The following is a 22,361-nucleotide window of genomic DNA, read 5'->3' as shown; positions in this document are numbered from 1 at the left end:
TACAGCTCTGGAGAGCATTTTGTGTGGTCGTTTGGGGCGTGTGGTTCTGAATATGGCGATGAGTGTGCAAAACGTTACGCAATTGCATCCTTCCTATTACGTCCGAAGATCGGAGGCGAATGCCACTTCGACTTGTTTCATCTACTAACGACTCTCGGATGATAGTGTTGGGGAAGCAGCAATGCTTCATCGACATGTTTCGTCTCGAAACGATTATCTGATAACTGTGTTGGGGAAACAGCATATGCATGTACGTAATTGGTGGATTTGTTATTTATTTGACGCTTACGGGCAATACTTGACATTTACCCCTTTTCAATAGTTTCTTGTTGAAAATAAACAGTCGAAAGCATTGCTACCGAAATATTTCTGATCGATTGATGATAAAATTATTGTAATTTGTCCAGCGGCAGTTGAGTTATTAACGTTCAAAATCTTTCATAATTTCGTTACATGTTCCATTTTCGGTTTTCACAAAGTGTACCCCTATATAATCGCAGTAAATTTAGATGTAGATCAAAAGTACAACAAAATTTGATATCATATTTGTCAATCAACTGAAATCAAATTAGGATTTCAATTTTATGTTGACAACAGAATTTGATTTCGATTTGCTGTAATTTTGATGCTGGACTTTGCTCGGGGTGGAATGCACAACTCCGATTTCCCAAAATTTATTTCAATTCTCAAAATTTGTTTTTTTATTCTTAGTACACACAACCCTTTTTATGTGAATCCAGTTTCAAAATTTTATTGTGCTGTGGTGATGTCGGGAAATTTCAGTATTTAGGGGAAATGGCTATAATATTGGCCTATTGATCTAAGATTGGGCCCATCGTTAAAAATCTGCTATTTATCAATGTTATATATCATTGGGACGGTACCAATTTTATCGTCATTAGGACGGTACTAATGGATATTTTTGGTCGCTATTGAAAATTTAGTCGATAGCTGAATTTATGCATGGGCCCAAATTAGGGTCAATTAGCCCGACATTACATCCACTTCCCCTACCATATTTTTCTATATTTTTTTTCTGATTTTCGGACACCAGTTGCATCATGCTTGGTTTTATTTGATAATCACAAAATTGGAAAATAAGACGTATTGAAAAACGGTTAGGTGTTGAAGATTGATATTTGGGTGGTCAATTCTATTTAAACCTTAATCACCTCCTTAAAACCAACATAAAACCGAATTTGTTACTTGGGTAGGCTGATCTCTTTTGGGTCGTTAGATTAAATTTAGGTAAATGAAAGAGAGAACAAATCTGCAAATGGTTAAAAATGGGTATCAATGAAACTTTTTTGAGATCTCAGATTTTTAAATTTTGTTAAAAATTTGCAGATTTTGAGCCCAAGATAAATAAGGGAATTTACATATGTTCGTCAATCTGAGCAGCATGCGCGCTTCATCGGTATGTTTTTCGGCATGACTGACATATATGAAATCATTGTTGGACTATTCTACCACACATGGCATGTCCGTACCATAGTACAAATCAGCAAGCCTCAGTGTGCAGTATTCATTCATTCTCACTAAAGACTTATCAACTAGGTAACTAGGTTAAAATGTCAAGATCACAGGTATAAAACTGAAACTACAACGTGTAGAATCGGAGCCTACCTAACCAAAGATTTAAGTAAAGTAAAGGAGAAAAATTTATACAATTCTCAAATGAGGGATTTTTTTCTTATCAGAGAATTGTATAGATTTTTCTAAGTGAATTTATTTATGTCTTTAGTTATTATTTGCTAGGTAGGTTCCGATTCGGTGTAGTGTTATTTTTAAAGCCATGATCTTGACATTTTTACCTATGGGATGAGTACTTAAGGAGAATGGATTTTTATAAGTATTTAGTGGGAAACCAAAATCAATTAAGTGGAATTAAATGGATGATAAAAATCTGTGAATTTTGTCGAAACTCTTAACGGAATCCCGTAATGAAGAGCTTTTTGAGGGTGTTGATTTATTTCCGTTATAATTGCTTGTCTTTTGACACATACGCGTATTTCGTCTACAACTTGCTGACTTCATCAGTGCCAAGTACTCAACACCAACCTGTAAAGGTGCAGCTACAAAGCAAGACCATGCTGGAGGTGGCTTGGTTCGATTCCCGGTCCGGTCTAAGAAAAAAATTTCGACTTCCCTGGGCATAGAGTATGATTGTTCTTGCCCCACAATCATACTAATGCAAATGAGTACAGACATCGATAGCTCTCAATTTATAACTGTGGAAGTGCATCTAGAACACTAAGTTGAGAGCACGCAATAAACTAATATGCGACAAACAATAAGCTTGTCTGTGTTGTGAAGGAGCTTGGTACTGATCTCACAGTCTTCTGCTCAGTAAGCAAAAACTGTCGCCATTAGGCCAACCGATCCCGTTAGATTTCAACACTACACTTATGATCGACTGCTGCTACTCTGCAATTGACGAGGATTAACGGAACCAGTTCAAGCAACCAAATTAATGGGGCTTGTCCATCCTCAATATGCAAAGTTCGGTGAATCAGAATGTTCAAGATCAAAAACGATACCAACGTTCGCACGTTCGTCGGGGTATGTAATCATCGTAATCAACATTTAAAAAGCGAGTCATGCAGAGGAAAATAAAAAATAAAAAAAAATGATGGAACCTGATAGCTCGATGCAATCCAATGATACAAATAGGGGAAATGGATGTTATGTCGACCAAAATGACCCTAATTTTGGCCCATACATAAATCCAGTAATCGATTAAATTTTCAATAGCGACCAAAAATATCCATTAGCACCGTCCCAATGACGCGTTCATCTAGATAAAATTGATAAATAGCTGATTTTTAGCGATGGGCCCAATCTTAGATCCATAGACCATCATTAGAGCCATTTCCCCTATGTGTGGGTTGTTGTATGTCTTCCTCCTACCCAGCACGTTGCAACGTTGGCTGTTGACATTAGTATTGTTTAAAGGTGCAGGATTGACAAAGAACACCGAACGTCATCGTTAGTGAGCATGTGTGTGGGAGTAGCTCACTGATGATGACTCGATGAGCTTCCTCGCTCGATGAATGCCCTGATAACGGGATGTGCGAGAAATCAAAAGCCATAAATCATCTCGCACATAGCTGGCAACGCCAAAAACCGCACCGAGTCAGGAAAGGAATGTTATGTTATTCTGCGCTGGTGGATCGAGGTTTATTTTTTGCCCTGAACCATTTCCGCAATGCCCGGAAAAGCTCACGATGGATGGTGAAAATAAATGGAGGCAATTCGTTTTCACTTTCGGGGAGAAGCACGTCAGGGGTGGGAGGGAATCCGGTCCAATATCCTCTCGTAATGGTTGCTGATGATGATCGTAAATAAAATCAATAAAAAGGATATATTGAAAGTTCGCGCATTTTTGAGCTCGTTCTCGGTGGGGAGAATACATTTCGCGGTAGTTTGGATTTCAAACGAATGCACAATGTTCAATATCATCGAAGGCTTAGCGGTGGATTTGCATAGTAATGGTGGGAAACAATAGCCCGATCTGCGAGGCGCAGATCGGGGTCGATTGCCGATTTTGTGGCGGGAATTTTATTTATGAATTTAATTCCTATTCGCTTCGAGGTGTGGGGGAATTTGCAGTGCGAATGTTAGAGTTCATTTTCGAACCAGCTGGAGTGCAACCAATTCCAATATGGGTTGAAAATTTAAACAACCATACAGAAGAGGCACGTGCTCCAAAAATTGAACCGCAGCAAATTCTCAGGAAAGAATCCTAGACCTGCCTATTCAGCAAAGAATCCTTAATAAATTTAGTACCATAAGCTTTCCACCCACTCACTTTGTGCGTTAAAGGAAACATAAACAAATCTCTGTTCATGCGAAGGCGGAAAAAGTACACCATCCTTCCATCCTTGTTCCTAGCTTTATTGCCACGTGCTCGACTTCAAGGCTAGGACAAGAGGACTTGGCAGACAATTAAACTTTTGTTTTTTCTGCTGGTGGAAAGTAGCCTACCAAACGAGACCAGAGAAAACCCTGCAAAAAAGAGGCAAATTTGCTGGGAAAGGTTCTTAAGCAACATCCGAAAGCTGCATAGAAACATGAATTATTTATCACAGGCACCTCTCGTCGAATTGTTCTTCCGGTTTTGGTTGCCAAAACGCTCCACAAGTCAAGCGTGGAAAATACGTGGATTTTACGCACAGAGAAGAACGTCCATGTCAAAGGTCAACAAGGCCAAACCCATCTCCGGCATCATCAAGCGAATCAAGGGGGGATTACAGGACGTCCAATGAAATTAGGATGGTGATTCTTATTCTGCTAGAGCATTGGCTGCCTGCATTCGGTGAACTTTCATGCAAAAGTGAACAATATCTGCCTCCATCTAAGCCAGAACTGAATGTTTATCTATTTTCGCCTGGATGTATGCATATTGGCCTGGATGCAAACAAGAGCCGACTCGTTTTTCAATATTTGTCCGGCATTTATGCAACATCTAAACATGGAACTACGAACACAAATCTGTAAATTTCTGCGATATATAATGCGCACATAATTAATGCTATATTTGGCGTAATATTACACGACATTTCATGTAAATTTAAGCGATACATCGCATAAATCAGCAATGCTGTATAGAAGCTTGTATACAGTTTATGAGTTGGTTCGTGTCTAATCTATTTCGGATAAGTTATTTTTTATCTAAATAAAACATTTCTATGGTTTTGACAGATGGGATCGCTGCACATTTGAATCAGCCGCTATGGATTCTCGATCAAGAGTTAAGTTTAAGTTTCATGTCGGTTTGTCGATGGTTAAAATTCAGAACATTTTTCTGTGCACTGGCAGTCTCGAACCTAAAACCTTCAAATACTGAGGCGGCCTTGGGTTATATTAATATATATTTTTGTTCAATGTCCAGAGAGGTAATAAGTGTAATTCATGGCAGATATTGATCCGAATGATTATTTTTAAATTCTATACAATGATTTATAAGGTAGAGAATTGTGTAACTACTTGAGTTGGATAATAATACCATCGGATTTTTTTTTCGAATTGCTCTCGATTTTTTTCCGACTTCTTCCGGAATTAATTTTACGACTACAGATTTTTTTGGCCGATGTATTTCCGGATCCTCCTAGAAGCAGTGCTGTGATTTGTCATTATCATTGACAGTCTTTTGCGCAATATTGACAAAATTGTTTTTCTCACATAGACTTGATTCTCAAAATCCCATTCATTTTTTCGTCAATGACAAAGATTCACCTGGTAGCAGAAAGTGTAATTTCGTGCATTCTGAGTCACATTATTGTTATACAAGCAGTTCAGGACGTAGATGCTTGTTCACTTTAACGGCTCGATGTAGTTGTGTTGCTGAAGTCATTTAATTTTGTTACAAATTTAGTTAATAACAAAAAAATCTACACATGTTCGTTACTGACAGTATTGTCATTGACAATTGCCTTGGTTTGCCTTGAATATGACTGTTAGCTCAAATGAGTGACCAAAGCAGAATTGTCAATATCACCGTGTATTGTCGAGATTTTGCAGCACTGTCTAGAAGTCTCTTCTAACTTCCCTGGAAATTATCATCGGATTTCTTCGGAAACTTCTTCTACGGTAGAAGACTTCTCTTATAGCTTCTTAAGGTTCATACAACTTCGTCAGCAAGTTTCTTAAAACTTTCATTGGAAGTTTTTATTCAATCGTTTTTAGTTTCCTACGAAGATTTTTCGACATCCCCGATTGTTTCTTCCGACTCTCCGATACTGTCACATACCCTTCAATAGAGGTATTTTAGGTATCGGGATGACGTAAGAGACCGGAAATCGATGTTTACTTCATTTTGAAGTCAATCATGGCGGGTTTCGGTTGCAAAAATCTGGGAAATACTGACAAATACTCTTCAATTTGAGTATTTTAGATTCGGAAATCTATGTCTGATGCCACCTTGAAATTCAAGATGGTGGCTTCCGGTTGCAGATGAACAGAGAAAACTCTTTTTTTTTTGTTATGGTCACTTTAACACTCTTGGGTCATTCGTGTCTGTCCCTTGGTGAGATTTGAACTCGTGACTTTGGCGTGAGAGGAATGGATGTTAACCACTACGCCGGGGTCGCCCCCAACAGAGAAAACTGTCAAATACCTTTAAATATGAGTATATTCGGAATCGGGGTGCCGTTTAAAGACCGGAAACATATGATTGACGCCAGCTTGAAATAGTCGGCACCGGTGGCGTAGTGGTGAGCGTGACTGCTTTCTCGCCCGAATGGGTCTGGGTTCAATCCCAGCCGAGGTCGGTGGGGTTTTTTTAAGGCATAAAAATCTCTGGTCACGTCTTCCTTCGGAAGGGAAGTAAATTCGTTGGTCCCGGCCCATGTGTGTTTGAATGCGTGCGATATCCTACGCAGGTGTGGAAGCTGCCTTCCTGCACATTAAATTGCCGTCAATGGATGACAATCGATGTCTGTCGGTGATTGGCACTAGATGGCGGAACAGAGACCGACGTTAAATAAAGAAAAGAAGAAGCTTGAAATGCAAGATGGCGAGTTCCGGTCTTACAATCTTGAAATAAAAGATCGTGACTTCCGGTTTCAGAAAAAAAATAGAAATTCAGTCGAATACCTTTCAATATGGGTATTTTCGGAATCGTGATAACGTATGGAGACAGTAAATCGATGTCCGATGCCATCTGAAATCAAAGATAATTGAAATACTGTCAAATACCCGTCAATATAGGTATTGTTAGAATCGGGATGACGTCTAAACATTTAATTCTGTGGTTGTTGCAAACAATTTGGAAAAGTGGATTCCGAGAAACTGAACTTATTTCCAAAAAATCTTTATTTTCGGATCCAGGCATCGATTTCCAGTCTTTATACGTTACTTCAAGGGTTATTCCCAACGTTATTCATGGATATTTGTCAGTATTTCCGAGTTTGTCTATAACCAAAAGTCGCCATCTTGGATTTAGAGGTGACGTCAGACATGTATTTCCAGTCTCTATAAGAGAGGGTCTAGTATAAGAGAAGAGAACCAACCAGTCCGTGGTTTTGAGCCAAACGAACTGTCAAAGCTAGAGCCAACCGAGCAGCGCCTATCTTGATTACATTGGCAGTGTTGCTAGCAGGGTTCTGCATTTTCGAAACAATGAAAAGAAAATGAACCCTTCGCAGAATCGCTTCATTTCGAGCAATACCATTTACGTGTAAGTCATTGTGTTTCTTGTTATAGAGTCACGATGAACCTTCTTCCTGTCCAACATGACTTGGCTATCGCTTGTTTCGTTCGTCAAGTTCATAAGTTTATTTCATTTAACGCAAGGACTTGTTTCAACTGACGTAATTAATTAAAGAAAAACAAATACAATTCAATGTTTTTTCAAACCAAAATTCAACCTTTCAATATCATTGTATTTATCCTAAAAAGTATTTTAAATTACCTTTCATCTTACATTTTGATCTTTGAAATCGGCCGAAAAGTTCAAAAGATATAATTTTTTGAAAAATGTAATTTTTGGACCACCCTAACATGATAAAAAAATATGATTCAAATATTTTGCAATATGGAACAAAACTACATATCTTTACGAAATTCAGAGCACCACTATTTCGTTTTGCTACGAAATGGCTTTTAAGTTTTGGGTATTTTCGGAACGATGATGACTCGTAGATGCCGAAAATCGATATCCGACGCCATCTTTGAACCAAAAGTGTCAAAAACCCTAATATCTGGGCATTTTCAGAGCGGGAACAACGCTTTGATGCTAAAAATCGATCTTTGACGCCATTTGTTGGGTGTTTGACACTTCTTCTGAAATCGGAAGCAACAATCTTGAATTTAAAAATGGCGTCGGACATCGATTTCCGGCCTCTAGATGTCACTCCGATTCCAAAAATATCCACATTGATCGGTATTTGACAGTATTTCACACTTTTTATAAACCATCTTAGATTCTAAAATGGCGTCGGTATTTGACAGTATTTCTGATTTTTCTGAAATAAGAAGTCGTCATAATGGATTTCAACGGAGACGAACCAGCCCAGGGCTGAAAGTATCCTTAATAAAGATATACATTTTTTTTTTGATTTCAAGACATGTGTGTGACATCGATTTTCAGCATCTACGTGTCATCCCCGTTTCGAAAATATCCATATTTTAGGGTATTTGACACTTTTTTTTATGAAATCGAAAGCCACCATATTGGATTTCAATATGGCGTCGGACATCGATTTCCGGCCTCAAGACGTCATCCCGATTCCAAAAATACCTATATTGATTTATTTCGCACATTTTCTTAAACCGGAAGCTGCCATCTTAGATCTCTAAACGTCACCCGATTCCAAAAACACCAATTTCGATGGGTCAGCGTCAGTATTTCCCACTTTTTTTTTAAACCGGTAGTTGTGATATCGCGATACCTTTTTGGATCTTCTTCTTATTCATTTTTATATATGGATGTTGGATTTTAGTGTTCGTGAGATTGCGCTTGGAGATCTCTTTAGATCAGTGCATGGTTTCAAACTTTACATTTTGTTCTCCTTCTGTCCCTTTCATTTAACACCATAGTAAAAGTGACGGCAAAACATGGAAACGAATGGAAGCTAAAACCAACCACACGACAATAATATATTTGACATCCGATGAACCGAGTGAACAATCAACAAAAGTCAGAACAGATCGAACAGCTTCGCTACAATGCGAAAGTAAGTTCATTTGACAATTAAAGACGAAATGAACACGAGTCAAGCCAAAACAAACAGCATGAAAATTGATCAAAAGTGGTTCTGTTGATGTTGAAGTGGATCTGCTCGAAGGGAATACAGAATGACTTTCAATTGAAAGTGATGGTTGACAGCTTTTTCATCGCTTGACGATTTTCAATTGAAAATGACTTTCTTGGGCTCTGGTTGCTAGAAATCACCTAGGCATAGGTTGCGAAGGTAGTTTGTTTTGAATCCGCTCCTCTTTTATACTCAGGGCTGTCATCTGATCACTCAATGTGCGCAATGTACTGATTTTCTGAAATAAACAAAGTGAGAATCAAGCAAACACAAAGTTCGCTTGTCTTTCACCCTGCGCAAGTGTAAAGCAGCGGAGAAGAGAAGACAGACACACACCCAGAAATAAAGAAAGCTCAATGTGTAGCCATCGCAAAGAGCGCCACTCTGGGTAGGGTTGCAAATGGGAAACCCAGCAAAAAGGAAAAAATATTCTTCGTTATGCTCTTCTTCATCTCCTATGCATGCAGTCGTGGTAAGCAAAGTCTGCAAAGAATTCAAAGAAGACATTAGCGCTTGTTGTATTATATTCACTCCCTGCGCCGCACGGAGTGTACCTTGTGTTGTGAGATGCATGCACAAAGTTGCTTTGTTAACGCTCTGAGGTGCTTTCCAGCCCTGCTTATACTAGACCCTCTCTAGTCACTCTAGTCGTATTTGACAGATTTCCCATTTTGTGTATAACCTGAAGCCACCATCTTGGATTTCAAGGTGGCATCAGGTCAGGTCAATTAAAAATTGATTTAGCTGTTTTCGAATTGACGGGCACAATTTTCGTGAATCATATTTTACTACTTTCTCTATTTTTCGCAAGGAAGCGTGACATGTACAAAGCTTAATAGAGGAAAAGGAGAACATGTCAAATTACCACCAGAGCTCCAGAGAAATTTGGCTTCACTCGAGTTGTCCGTAGATGACAGGCGTTGCAGTCCTGTGATCTCTATACGTCATCCCGATTCCGAAAATACCCATATTGAAGGGTATTTGACTCTATTTCCCAGTTTTCTGCAACTAAAGGGTGTCCACGATGAAATTGCCACACACAAAATTGATTCGCAAAATTCGAGTTTTCATCCGATTGCCATCAAATTTTCAGAGATTGAGAAATAACTATTAAACTTCATTTTACCATTTTACCATTTTACCGCTTCTGGAGGCACTCTTTTATGTACACCTGTCCGTCCATCGTGTCCTGGGTCACGAAAGGTGCACTCCGCTTCCCGCACGTGCAGATGGCTTGCCAAACCAGGAATTTCTTCGCAAATTTGGACATCTTCTGAGTGCGGACATGCTCCGGAACGCTGAACTTATCCTTGGCCGTGAAAAACAGGTTGCCGGGGATCTGTTTGAAGTCGGCCTTCACATATGTTTCGTCGTCCATGATGCAGCATTCAACTTTCGTCAGCATGTTGAGGTACAACTTCCTGGCACGGGTTTTGGCGGACTTGTTCTGCTTCTCGTCGCGATTAGGGGCCTTTTGTACCTTGAACGTTCGAAGCCCAGCCTTAGTTTTGGCCTTCTGGACAAAACTTCGGCTTAGGTGCAGCTTCTTAGCCACATCCCTAACGGAGGCGTTCGGATTTCGGTTGAAGGCCCCAACTACGCGGTTGTGATTTTTGGTGTTGTACGGAATACTTTTTCCTTCACTTCTGGGATTCCGTTCCTCGAACCGCTTAATCACTCGCGACACCGTGGAATTCGCGATTCCCAACGTTTTAGCGATGGAACGATGCGAGAGATCCTTGTTCTCGTGATGAATGCGCAAGATTTTATCACGCACGAGCTGTTCTTTCGACTCCATTTCCGCGAGTTTTGATCACAGGACTTTAAAACTTGCAGGATGTAAATAATGCACTATGAACTAAATCCACCCAAATTTTCATTAAATTCTACCCAACGGTTAAAAAGTTAGAGCAATTTCATAGTGTGGAAATTTCATCGTGGACACCCTTTAGATGCAACCATATTGGATTCTAGATGGCGTCGGACATTGATTTTCAATCTCTATACATAAGTCATCCTGATTCCGAAAATACCCACACAGTTATAAATACATAATCTTACACGTGACGGAATCCATCTTTGACATAAAGGATGAGACGTACACAAACATGTCATGTGAAATAAAATGCTCCGAGACTGAAAAGTTCGAAATTACGTTTGATTGAGCTGAATTCCGCGTCTATTATAACTAAATTTTATGTTAAAATTGACGCTCGTATATGTCATTCTCAGAGCACCTAAATTTAGATCAATTTTTCTAAGTTTTAGGGTACACGTTTACATTTACACAGGAGTATTTATCAAACCCAAAACAGCACACGGTGCGCACCAGTTGGTTCAGTTGCCAATCACATATTGAAGGTTATTTGACAGTATTTGGCTGTTTTTACAACCGGAGTCACCATCTTGGATTTCAAGATGGCGTCAAATATCGATTTCCAGGCTCTAAACGTCATTCCGAATCCGAAAAAAATCCTATTGAATGGTATTTGATAGTATTTCCCAGTTTAAAAAAAACTGGAAGTCGCCATATTGGATTATGGCATCGGTGATCGATTTCCGGACTGTAGGCTTCATCACGATTCCTAAACTACCCATATTAGGGGCTGTTCATTAACTAAGTAGACAGCTTAGGGGGGGTTGACAATTATCCACAACCCATACAAATTTTAAAATTTTTGTATGGACAATTGTCTACGCAGGGGGAGGGGGGTCAATAGCCCCAAAAACTGTCTACGTAGTTTATGAATAGCCCCTTAACGGGTATTTACTATTTGTCAGACGTGAAAATGAATTCCCGTTTCTTCGCTACCAATATTGTCAATCAAAATATGTGACATTTTTTAAGAACAACTGTCGCTTTGTGCAAATATTTTACTCGCCGATTTGGGAGCACAGCTATTTCATTCTTGTCACTGGTCTGAACCAAGAACGGTATATCCGGTTTTGGTTTCATAGAATTGTACCATGCACACGGTTCAGATCTCGTGAATCAAAACCAAAATTCTAGCACACCGGTTGTCGGTTTTCAAGCTGTGGTTCTGTACATCCACACTAAATCCGGCGGTCGGTTTTGGTTTAGAACACCGGGTACACGAAAACTCAACCGAACCAGCACACTTAGAAATACCTTATCTTACATGTGACGGAATCTATCTTGTCATGTAATATTAAGTACTCCGAGACTGAAAAGTTCGGTACTCGACGAGAAGTACGAGCTAAATTTCGCGTCTATTATGACTCAATTTTATGTCAAAATTGACGCTCGTAAATTTCAGTCTCAGAGCTCCTAAATTTACATCTATTTTTTTCTAAGATTGAGGAGACACGTTTACATTTACACAGGAATATTTATCAAACTCAAACCAGCACACGGTGCGCACCGGTTGGATCAGTTGCCAATCACTGCCACTTGGCTGGGTTTTTAGTCACTGGAGGAACGTAGTACGCTCATCCTCGAAAGGTTCAGAGACGCCTGTCTAAGATCAAAAGATGAGATCATACGCGACCTTGCTAAGGTTAAATTATTCAAAGTTAGGTAGGTCTTCAGAGGGGTATTCTGCAAACTACTGTAAACGTGAATACGTTAATTAGAATAACAAATAAAACAAAGATGAAGATCCAAATAGACTAATTAATTGAAATGTTACAGCAATGTAATATCATAATCAACAGGAACAAACGTTATTTTACTATTACATCCCGATGTCAACCCAGGATATTAATACCACTCATCAGTACAATTGATAATTGATTGGTTTTTTATTGGTTCTAGTGCTAAATAGTCAATGGCTATCCACCACCACCCAAACCAACAGCACTGACAATAATACAACTATAATTTTAAGTGAAAGTATTTAGAAATCCACCAATTCGCGTTGCATTTAACATGATAGTGTGTTCTTACATAGCAGTGGAATTTTAAATTGAAATTAAATAATCTTTCAACGAAAAAAGATATAAATTGTCATGAATGTTAAATTTCATTTAATTACTGATCAAAAAACCTGCCTCAGTTTGCAGTTGATTGGTATATGTGTATCTCATTTCAACTGGGTAGAAATCTATGGAGCAAACGAACGACATCATCAATAAACCCCCTGCGTTCCCATTCCTACAAGCTCCAACCCGAGATATTGTTTCTCTGAAACCTGCCTACAAGCTTTTCATCCCACATACACAATTAGTCGTATCTCCATGTTATCATCACCCAACGACGCCCCGCCCCCACAAAAAAAAAAACAGAGTTTCAATCAAAGTCCCACCCAGCTACTCTGACTGTGATTGTACCGCTTTCATAATGTAGCCTACCTACCATATAAGCTAACCAATCTGTAACTCACCTCACTTCGTACTAACAACATATCGATAACAGTTGCGGCGAGGGCCGTGTCATGTCGCCCGACGGCAAAGGCTGCATGGATCGGAACGAGTGTCTCGATTTGCCCTGTCTGAACGGGGGCGTCTGCGTGAATCAGGAACCGAAGTTGCGCTACCGCTGTGACTGCCCGGACGGATTCTGGGGCGAAAACTGCGAACTCATCCAGGAGGGACAGACGCTGAAGCTGAGCATGGGCGCCCTGGCCGCCATTCTTGTGTGTCTGCTAATCATATTGAGTGAGCATTTTTTTTCCTGATTTTCATAAACTTTTCAGCTTCCATGCGGATTTAGTCATTCGATGTCGGCGGGAATTGCCGTTCGGTTGCGGATTTTATCTTTTGTTTGGTTGTTTTCGATCGCTCATTATATTGATTTGGTTGAGTTCTGCTTGGCTGTTCACGACGTGTGCTTCCTTTATGCTGTAAATATTACATCGATGAATATGTATAAGCACATGCTGTTTTCTGTGTTTGTAGAATGGTAGTATTTGCATGATTTTCCCATTTTTGCTTCTCATTATCATCTTGAATTACTCTATCCGAACGAACGGAAACGTAAGACTCAGTGCCTTTCAGAAACACTAGAATATCCCGCCACACCCACACCCCTTACATACGACGACTGAAAGAAACTAACCACGGTGATGCGATGAACAAACTTTAGCTTTAAGGTACGACCGCACTGGCATCCGATATCGGACGAGACAGCAACTTTGCGACGGTATGAGTACCGATATCGGATGCCAGTGCGGCCGTACCTTTAAGGTCGGTAAGTAGTAGCGAGTAGCAAGTTTCATGTTGTTCCGTTCTCTTTTCTTCTTTTCTCTTTTTATGGCACCAAACAAAACTTTTTATTTGTCCCGCGCCACCGTACAAAATACACACACTATTTTTCCACCACCCACCACCACGCCCACCAACACTCACAACCAACCGTGGCTGAACACACGGACATGAACGAAAATTAAAAACCAAATAAAAAAAAAAACAACACCCACAATTGTACCAATGTGTCGTCGTACGGTCGATGTTGTTGATGTTGCTGTTACGCTTGTTTGGTCGGTTCGTTGGTTGGTTGTGATCTTGGGGAGAGCAGATGCCCTACGGGATACCAAAAGTCAGGCCAGCAGTGCGTCAACAGTAACGAGTGTCTGTGGCATCCGTGCCAGAATGGGGGCCGCTGTCGGGATCACAATCCGCCGAAAAGGTTCGAGTGCGTGTGCCCCCTGGGCTACACCGGGATGCACTGTGAGCTGGAACTGCTCGCTTCCGGGGTGCTGACGCCGTCCCGAGGGTTCATCATCTCGCTGATTGCCTGTGTCAGTACGCTGATTCGTGAGTATGCTTGTCCTTTTTTTTGTTTTATACACTTCACAGGATATATACGGTTGGGACAGCTTAATTATAGAATAAAGCGTTCGGAGATGCGGCACTGAATGAATCACTTAATTAGTAATCACCACTGAAAATCAGATAGTAAGTCAAGTCAGTTGGTGGCAGTGTTTGGATGAGCAAACGTGAATTCGAATAAAATGAAGCAGATTGTGTAGAAGCAGTTGTTAGTTTCAACAAGATACGGGTGGCATAACTATTTTTCTCATCAGTAACTTCGTTCAATATCCCTATCTCTATTTATGTTCCAAAATCATTTATGTTATAATGACATATGGGTCATTCCAACTCAAGTGGGTACAGAATTTACAAAAGTTGTGATCAATGTCACCGATTTGAGCCAAAATTGGCGAAAATGCTTATTTTGGAATTATGAACAAACGCCTTTTTTTATTTTGCTTTGAAGTGCCTAGATCCCTCTCGGCTACAACCCTGGATTGGTGTGGAGGTGGTGTACCCACTTGAGCTGGAATGACCCATATACATTATAATGAAGCATAAATGTAGGGTAAACTAATTTCACTACAATTCTCCCCCTTGATAGATTATTGTAAATAATATGTACCGGGATATTGTAAACCTTAATCTCCGAAAGGTGAAGAGTAGGGAATGAAAATCACCGATTCCGATCAAGATAATGTAGGGCAATGGATTTTGGTTGGACCTATTTAAGTCATTTTCACACTGAGGCTAAATGAAAAAGTCTACCTTTCTAGTTTCTTATAATACTGAAGAATTGATTTTTTAAAAATAAGATGTAATTGAACGTTTTTATTCAGCAATTAATTTGAATCATGGTTGGACCTAAAAATGCATCATAGTTGGACATATTTGGAAAATGTCTAGGTATCCGAGTGTATGTGAATGTTTCTTTTTTAGAGTGAGCTTTAGGAAAGTTTAAAGAAGCCTGGCCTGTAGTGAAGTTGGCACGGTGTGGTATCCACTAGTTGCCTAGTGCAGCTCCACTAAAACCCATTCCTTACTCTCTCCTCTGCCTGGATCCCCCCGGGACCACTGTGAAGCGACTACTTCGGGGGTGGCTGTACTCATGTACTTCTGATACGCTAACTGGCGTTGCTGGATCGCTGATCTTCTCTCCATTTAGCTCCAACATAATCTGCGTGACTGCTCTGTTGACGGCATTCCAAGCACCCTCCTCTCGACACATTTCGTTGACGACATTCTCCGCGTTAAGGACGGGCATCTCCCTTCGCACTATCTCAAAACTTGGACAGTCGAAGACCACATGCTCCGGCGTTTCATCCACGTTGCCACACTCTGGACAGAGGGGTGACCTGAGCAAAGTTCAGCATTAAAATGACAGCAAATTGAAATCAAGTTGTGATATCAACATCAAACTCAAATCCTCATTTGATTTCAGTTTATGCTATTGAAAAATTTGATGCCAAATTTTGTTTTCATTTTGCTGTACATTTGCTCTTCAAAAATATGTTGTTGCGGCCTTGTTTTCATTGGCTCAAATTGAATACTGGTTTTGTTATCAACAGGAAAAATTGATATCAAATTGAGTTTTCAGTCCAATGTGATGTCACAGGAAGATTTTTTTGCTCTCAATTTTGATATTTTAACCGTTAAAAGTATCAAAACGACCAATCATTATCAGCGAAATCACAACATCAAATTTAGATTTCAATTTGATCAGAGACTTTGCTCGGGACGCTTCGTGTCCGAACTGATACAGATATTTCCTGAAGCAGCCATGGCCAGACAGGAACTGCGTTAGGTGGAAGTTGACTTCTCCGTGTTTTCTGTTCACCCAGGTCGAAAGATTCGGTATTAGTCGATGTGTCCATTTACCTTTCTCCGCCGTATTCCACTTCTGTTGCCACTTAGCCAAAAACTCCGCTCTCACAACTTTCCGTACTCTTCCGGCCTCTCTCCGCCTGTAGCACTCGCTGTCCTCTGCCAGGGTGATTCCGATAGGGATCATACCCACTCACGACTCGCATGGCCATGAGCCGGAACGTGCTGCTCAGTTTCCTTTGATTCTGCTTCGTTTCCAACGCTGGAACCCAGGCTTGACCTCCATACCTAAGTATCGACGACGACACACTGGCCAGAAGACGCCTCTTGCTACTGTTGGGACCAGCGTTGTTCGGCATGATTCTAGCTATCGCGTTGATGGCCTTCGAAGCCTTCTCAAAGGCATGTTCGACGTGGCTGTTGAAGTTTAGCTGGTCATCGATCATCACTCCCAGGTATTTTAATACACGTTTCGAAGCTATGGCGTGCTCCCCGACAGTGATTTCTGCCCTCTGTACCGCTTTACAGTTACTGACCAATAACACTTCCGTTTTGTGGTGGGCTATCTGCAGCTTCACTCCTTGCATCCAGTTACCAATCATGTCGATGCATGACCTCTTCCAGCGTTTCGCTTGTTACCGTCAAGACGACGTCGTCTGCAAAGCCAACAATCTCAACTCCTTTGGGCAGCTTCAGCGTTAGCACGCCGTTGTACATCCCGTTTCAGATCGTTGGACCAAAGATGGAGCCTTGTGGAACTCCCGCTGTGATCCTAATCGATCGCTGTCTCGTAGACCAGAACCCGGTTCTGGAAATAACTCCTCAGGATCCTGCACAGGTAATCAGGGACTCTCATTCTATGCAGCGCTTCGGCGATGACCTCCAGGCTGGAGCTGTTGAACGCATTCTTGACGTCGATCGTTATAACGACGCAATATCGATCTCCTCTCCACTTCTGTTTGGATGCCTTCTCGGCTCTCTCGACCACTGTCCGAAATGCATCCACTGTCGATCTCCCCTTCCAGAATCCGAACTGCCTCTCCGACAATTCGTGCTCACTCTCCGTGCATTTCGTCAGCCTGTTTAGGATGATCCTCTCCAAAAGTTTTCGGAGTGTATCCAGCAGGCTTTTTCCTGGTTTTCCTGGTTTCGGCAGCAACACTAGCTTCTGTATCTTCCACCTGTCAGGGAAGTGACCCTCGTCCAGGCATTTTTGCAGCACCATCCTGAACATTTCCGGGAACGCCTGGATCGCCACTTTCAACGCTACGTTCAGTGATGCAAAATATCATAACACTCACGTGACACTCGTATTCGCATCATCCGACTATCGCTGACAGATCGTTTTGTCACGCAGTGAGAGTTAGAGCCATGGCAAACAACAATCACCAGTAATGGTCGCTGCTCACAAGCAAAACGTTACACTCGCTGCTGATAATGAAAAGCACAACGAAAACAGTGAAGACTTCTGCAGTACGATCATGATAAAAAGCGAAACGACAGAAGAAAATGAAAACAATGCCTGCGCATTCCAAGTTCGTCTCGGCAGGCGCGAGAGTGTGAGTTACAAACAAAGCAGGCAACAATAAAAGGAAGCTGTTGGGCTCACTCACCAACACACTCACATAAGCAAGCAAAGCAGCAACTGCTTCAAAACGAGCACAGATGAGTGTCGTGATTGACAGGAATGACCAGATCGGTGATGGATCACAACAGAAGACGACATTCACCAGATTCTTTTTACTTCTTTCGTCAACTTGATTGATGGTCATGGAGAGAGCTTCGACGAGCACATTGATAGGAATGTACAAAGCGTTACTACCATCAGCTGTTTGATGATGGTGATTGTGGTAGGTCGCAACTCTGGCTACGTTGTGGATTTCATCCAGACCGGGAGCTTTTTTCACCTTCAATCCTTTCGCCACTGATACGAGTTTCTCGTTGCTGATTTCGATGTTATCTCCCTCTCCTTCTCCGTACGGTGTAGGTGGCCAGGTCGTTGGGTCGTGCTTCGGGAAAAGTCCTTCCACGATGACTTTCAACGTCTCTGGGCACATTTCAGCAGGATCTTCGCCATCACGACTCGGTATGCGTCGCCCTAGGGGTTGGCATCAGCGTTTCGACACAGCTCCTTAAAACAGTTTAACTTGCTCTGCTTTAAGTGCAGTCCTAGCCGTTCTATACACTCCTCTTCGCTCCTCTCTGTCTGCTTCTGTTCTTGATCTCTGAACACGTCTTCTGGTTCTGAGACAACTAGCGCGGAGGTGCTATGATCCTAATCTATCAATTACTTTAAAGAAAAACAAATTTGAACAACTGAGTGAAAAGTTATTAACAAATGAGCAGTTGGTGTGTACAACTGTGTATGCCAAGCATGGTCACATGCTCTCACTTACTTTTCTGATACCTCCATTACTGTTGGCCTGCCATTGCCTTTTTGTATGCTAGGCATTTGAAGCCTCCCGTCGTATGATCGTTTCCGTCCTCTTTTTTGCAGAGCATACAATACAGGTTGCTTCGTGCAGCCTCTTGCAATATGACCTTTCTCCCCGCATTTCCTGTACAGATCAGATATTTCAGGGCCATTGCAGTTCCTCGATTGGTGACCGAAACCCATGCACTTGAAGCATCCCTCCAGTTACTTGGTATCCCGAAGAGTGGCTTTCAGCGAGCACACTGATCACCTAACCTTGACCTTGTGCGTCTCCAAAAACTTATTCGCTGCCACTTTCGATAGCCGTATCACCGCCGTTTGCATGCCGCCGTACGCCTTCCTCATCCGGATTGACATCGGGACGTCTCCCAGATCGCAGTGCACTCTCAACGCACTTCTCAGCTCCTCTTCTGTAGTGATCTCGTCCAGATCCCTGCACTCGTCCACTGTCTCCTGGGATAGAGCTCTTACGCTCGCCCCTTCGCCAAGAGACTTTTCGACGAGCTCCGGATATATGTGTATGTGTGTGTATGTGTGAGTAATGAAATATTTATTAAGACATGTATCTCGGTAAGCTCAAAACCGAGTTGAACGCAACAGCTGCCAAATGAAAGGTATTATGCTCACAATATTAATTTTTTTGTTTGAATTGGAAAACTGGTTCCAGAAATATGGCCGGAACATGCTCCGGTTTATATGGGGCATGAGGCTAATTCTGACCTCAAACGAACAAAACTCTTCATGTGACACCTCAATCACATTAGAATTCAAAAACTAGTTCAATGATAATCCTGGCCAGGCCAGGTTTCTATATCCCCCAGAGAAGTGGTCAGTTTCTGACTATGGTCAAAAGCCATCATTTGATACTTTGAATCATATTAAAATTCAACCACCAGTTCAATGTTATTAGGAATAGCCAGGAGCACGCTGGCAATATCCAGTCAATTTTCGGAAACTCACAAGGAAGTGGCCACTTTCAGACTTGACTCAAAATTCATCATGGGATGCCTCAAATTACTTGAGAATTCATCTATTTCCTCTATACCCTAAGTTTAAGAAAAATGTGACTAGGAAAGTAAATAGAAAATCATGTTTTTTTAAAGTTTGTTCTGAGCTAAAGCGATGAGATCACATCGATTGAAATCTGCTGCGCACGAAGGAAATTGTAAGATCGACGAAAAAAAAGTAAGAGGTTGTATCCAAGACACAACCGTAGATTTGACGTAGGCACGTTAGGGAATCCACTTTTTCCCATCACGGAAACGCCTCGTTTTCTGATGACAAAATTACGCATTTTCGCACACAAACGTTCGGCGTGACACATTGGAAATTAATGAAATGTTCATTTGAGCAGATTCGTAGAAACCTTATTTGCTTATCCTTGACAGATACGCGTATTTCGTATACAATGTGCAGACTTCTTCAGTGTCTTGTAGTCGAGTATTAGTACAAGACACTGAAGAAGTCTGCAGATTGTAGGCGAAATACGCGTATCTGTCAAGGATAAGCAAATAAGGTAGTAGAATTAGAAAGAGATTGTAAACAAACCGAAACGCACCTGGTGGTCAATGCAAGAACAACTAGGTGCAACCATGATACCATGATACTGCGTAGGTCCAGCCATGATACAAATATGAATTATGAACTGTGCCCAAGGGGGGTGTGAGATGCACTCGCGCTTAATAGATCGAAACACGATTGATTGTGATTTTGAAGATTTCCTGCAAAACGGTGGAGAGCGATGATGATGGGTTTAGATGCAAGAGATGACAAAAGATTTTTCTTAGATTGATTCGCTAGTGTGAGATTTTTTGACCATTTAAAATCGATATTTGGATGTGACGCACCCCTCGATTGTGCCTATTATTCAAACTAACAAGCTAACATGAAGTTTATAACTTTTGGTAGGATTATACTAAACAAAAGTTTTGAAAATGTATCAAAACCTTCCTCATAATAAAACCGAAATTATTTGTAAATTTTAATCAAATGTATTACTGATTTAAAAAAAGCTATTTTTCCGTATAGATATGAGGGTCTTATGACAAATGGATGAATGACGAATGGCCGAAAGGACGAATGGCCGAATGGACCAATTGCCGAATGGACGAGATTCCAAGGATTAGTTTTGTGAAATTAAAATAGAATCTACAGTTTTAATTTTTATAATTGCACAATAGATGGAAAATTCATGCTGTCCTATTAACCTTCTAATGCCCACATTTTTGTTTTGATTCTACATACTTTCTTTCGAACGGCCTTCAAGATAATACGGAGCTCTGTATTATTATTATTCGATATTAATAATACAATTTGAAAGAATAGCTTATGCTTAAAAGAATGACATATCGCTATTAAAAATTATTAATTTTCGAAGCGTAAAAAATCACTAAACAAATTTGTTTTGAATAAATAGAAGATTCATCTCTTTTTACCACTTTCAACCAGACGGTTGTTCATCTCAGTTTTAAGGGGGGAAGTACAATTAGAAGGCCTAAAATGAGGCCTATCTTTGAGAGTGGATTGCGAGTAGGGAAATAAATGAATGTTAGCGATTCTTTATGTATGTTATTAAGGATTTAATGAAGATTAATTATCAGTGACATTTTTTTTTAATTTTGCAATTTAGCCTAATTATTAAAAATAATGTAAAGTCAATTTTTTAAAGCAGCACTTCGCGCCGTGCAGTCCCTACGTCCATGATCACGTCTGAAAAAAAACAGGACATTAAATTTGAAGGTACAGCGCACAACATGAATTAATTCGTATGTAAAAATAATGTTTTTTTCACAAAAAAATTTGAAGTTAAAAAAAAAATTAAAAAACCCTATTTTTTTCGACTTTGTTTATAAAAAAAAACATGTTATAACAAACAAATCTAAAAAATCTTTCTATTCATGTTGTGGAGAATTTAATTATGAACATAAAACAGAAAACCGGCATCGATTTGAATGAAAACTCTGACCTGTACATTGCACGGCGATTTTGAAAACACTACTTTTCAGTAGAAGCATTTAAAGTTCAACTTTGACATGTTCAGCCATTTGACATGCACTCACTGAATTGCGTATAACTTTTTAAATAAGTTCCGGACGGCTTTATGCTTTTAAAGACTCATTCCCAGATACATATAGAGTAAATTAAGCCAACAAAATGTTTTTCGAAAAAAAAAATTCTAATTGTACTTCCCCCCTTAACTGTCTTGCGCGTGACAGGGTACCTGTGTACCCAGCTCCCATTTGAATAACACGGTGTAGAAAAAAAGCAAAAAAATTCTTCCCGCAAAAAAGGGATAAGTTTTTACCACATACACACTTAGACATACCTAATATTGCAAGTAACAGAATCCATCTTTGACATAAAGGATGAGACGTTAACAACATGTCATGTAACATTAAGTGCTCCAAGAGTGAAAAGTTCTAAAGTACGTCTGATTGGGCTGAATTTTACGTCTATTGTGACTTAATTTTATGTCAAAGTTGACGCTCGTGTCGTATATGTCAGTCTCAGAGCACTAAAAATTTACATAAATTTTTCTAAGTGTGTAGTTTGATAAAGAAAGTTTAAACCTAGCGTCCAAAATGTCAAATACATCAGGAAAAGGTTTCCAGCTGAGTAAGTAACGAAAGAGAAAG

The 22,361-nt window shown here is 40.4% G+C and overlaps 1 protein-coding gene across 8 annotated transcripts in view; it reads left to right on the top strand.

Moving 5' to 3' along the window:
• The window catches only part of CadN (Cadherin-N), a 478,164-nt gene that overhangs the window by 419,096 nt on the left and 36,707 nt on the right, over window positions 1–22,361 (top strand). For 5 of the 8 annotated variants that reach the window (XM_065224397.1, XM_065224398.1, XM_065224395.1 and 2 more), the window contains one exon: window positions 13,132–13,373. In XM_065224397.1, coding sequence (XP_065080469.1) covers window positions 13,132–13,373 — 242 coding nt within the window. Of the gene's footprint in view, window positions 1–13,131; window positions 13,374–14,232; window positions 14,472–20,754; window positions 20,936–22,361 lie in introns of those variants that run through there. The other 3 variants (XM_065224396.1, XM_065224394.1, XM_065224399.1) reach the window with 2 other exon arrangements.

This window comes from Ochlerotatus camptorhynchus, unplaced genomic scaffold, assembly GCF_037179485.1.
Source record: "Ochlerotatus camptorhynchus isolate MF236.1 unplaced genomic scaffold, CSIRO-AGI_Acam_v1.1 ptg000211l, whole genome shotgun sequence".
Taxonomy (NCBI): domain Eukaryota; kingdom Metazoa; phylum Arthropoda; class Insecta; order Diptera; family Culicidae; genus Ochlerotatus; species Ochlerotatus camptorhynchus.
Note: the sequence above shows the minus strand (reverse complement) of the source record. Positions and strands in the feature narration are given on the sequence as shown.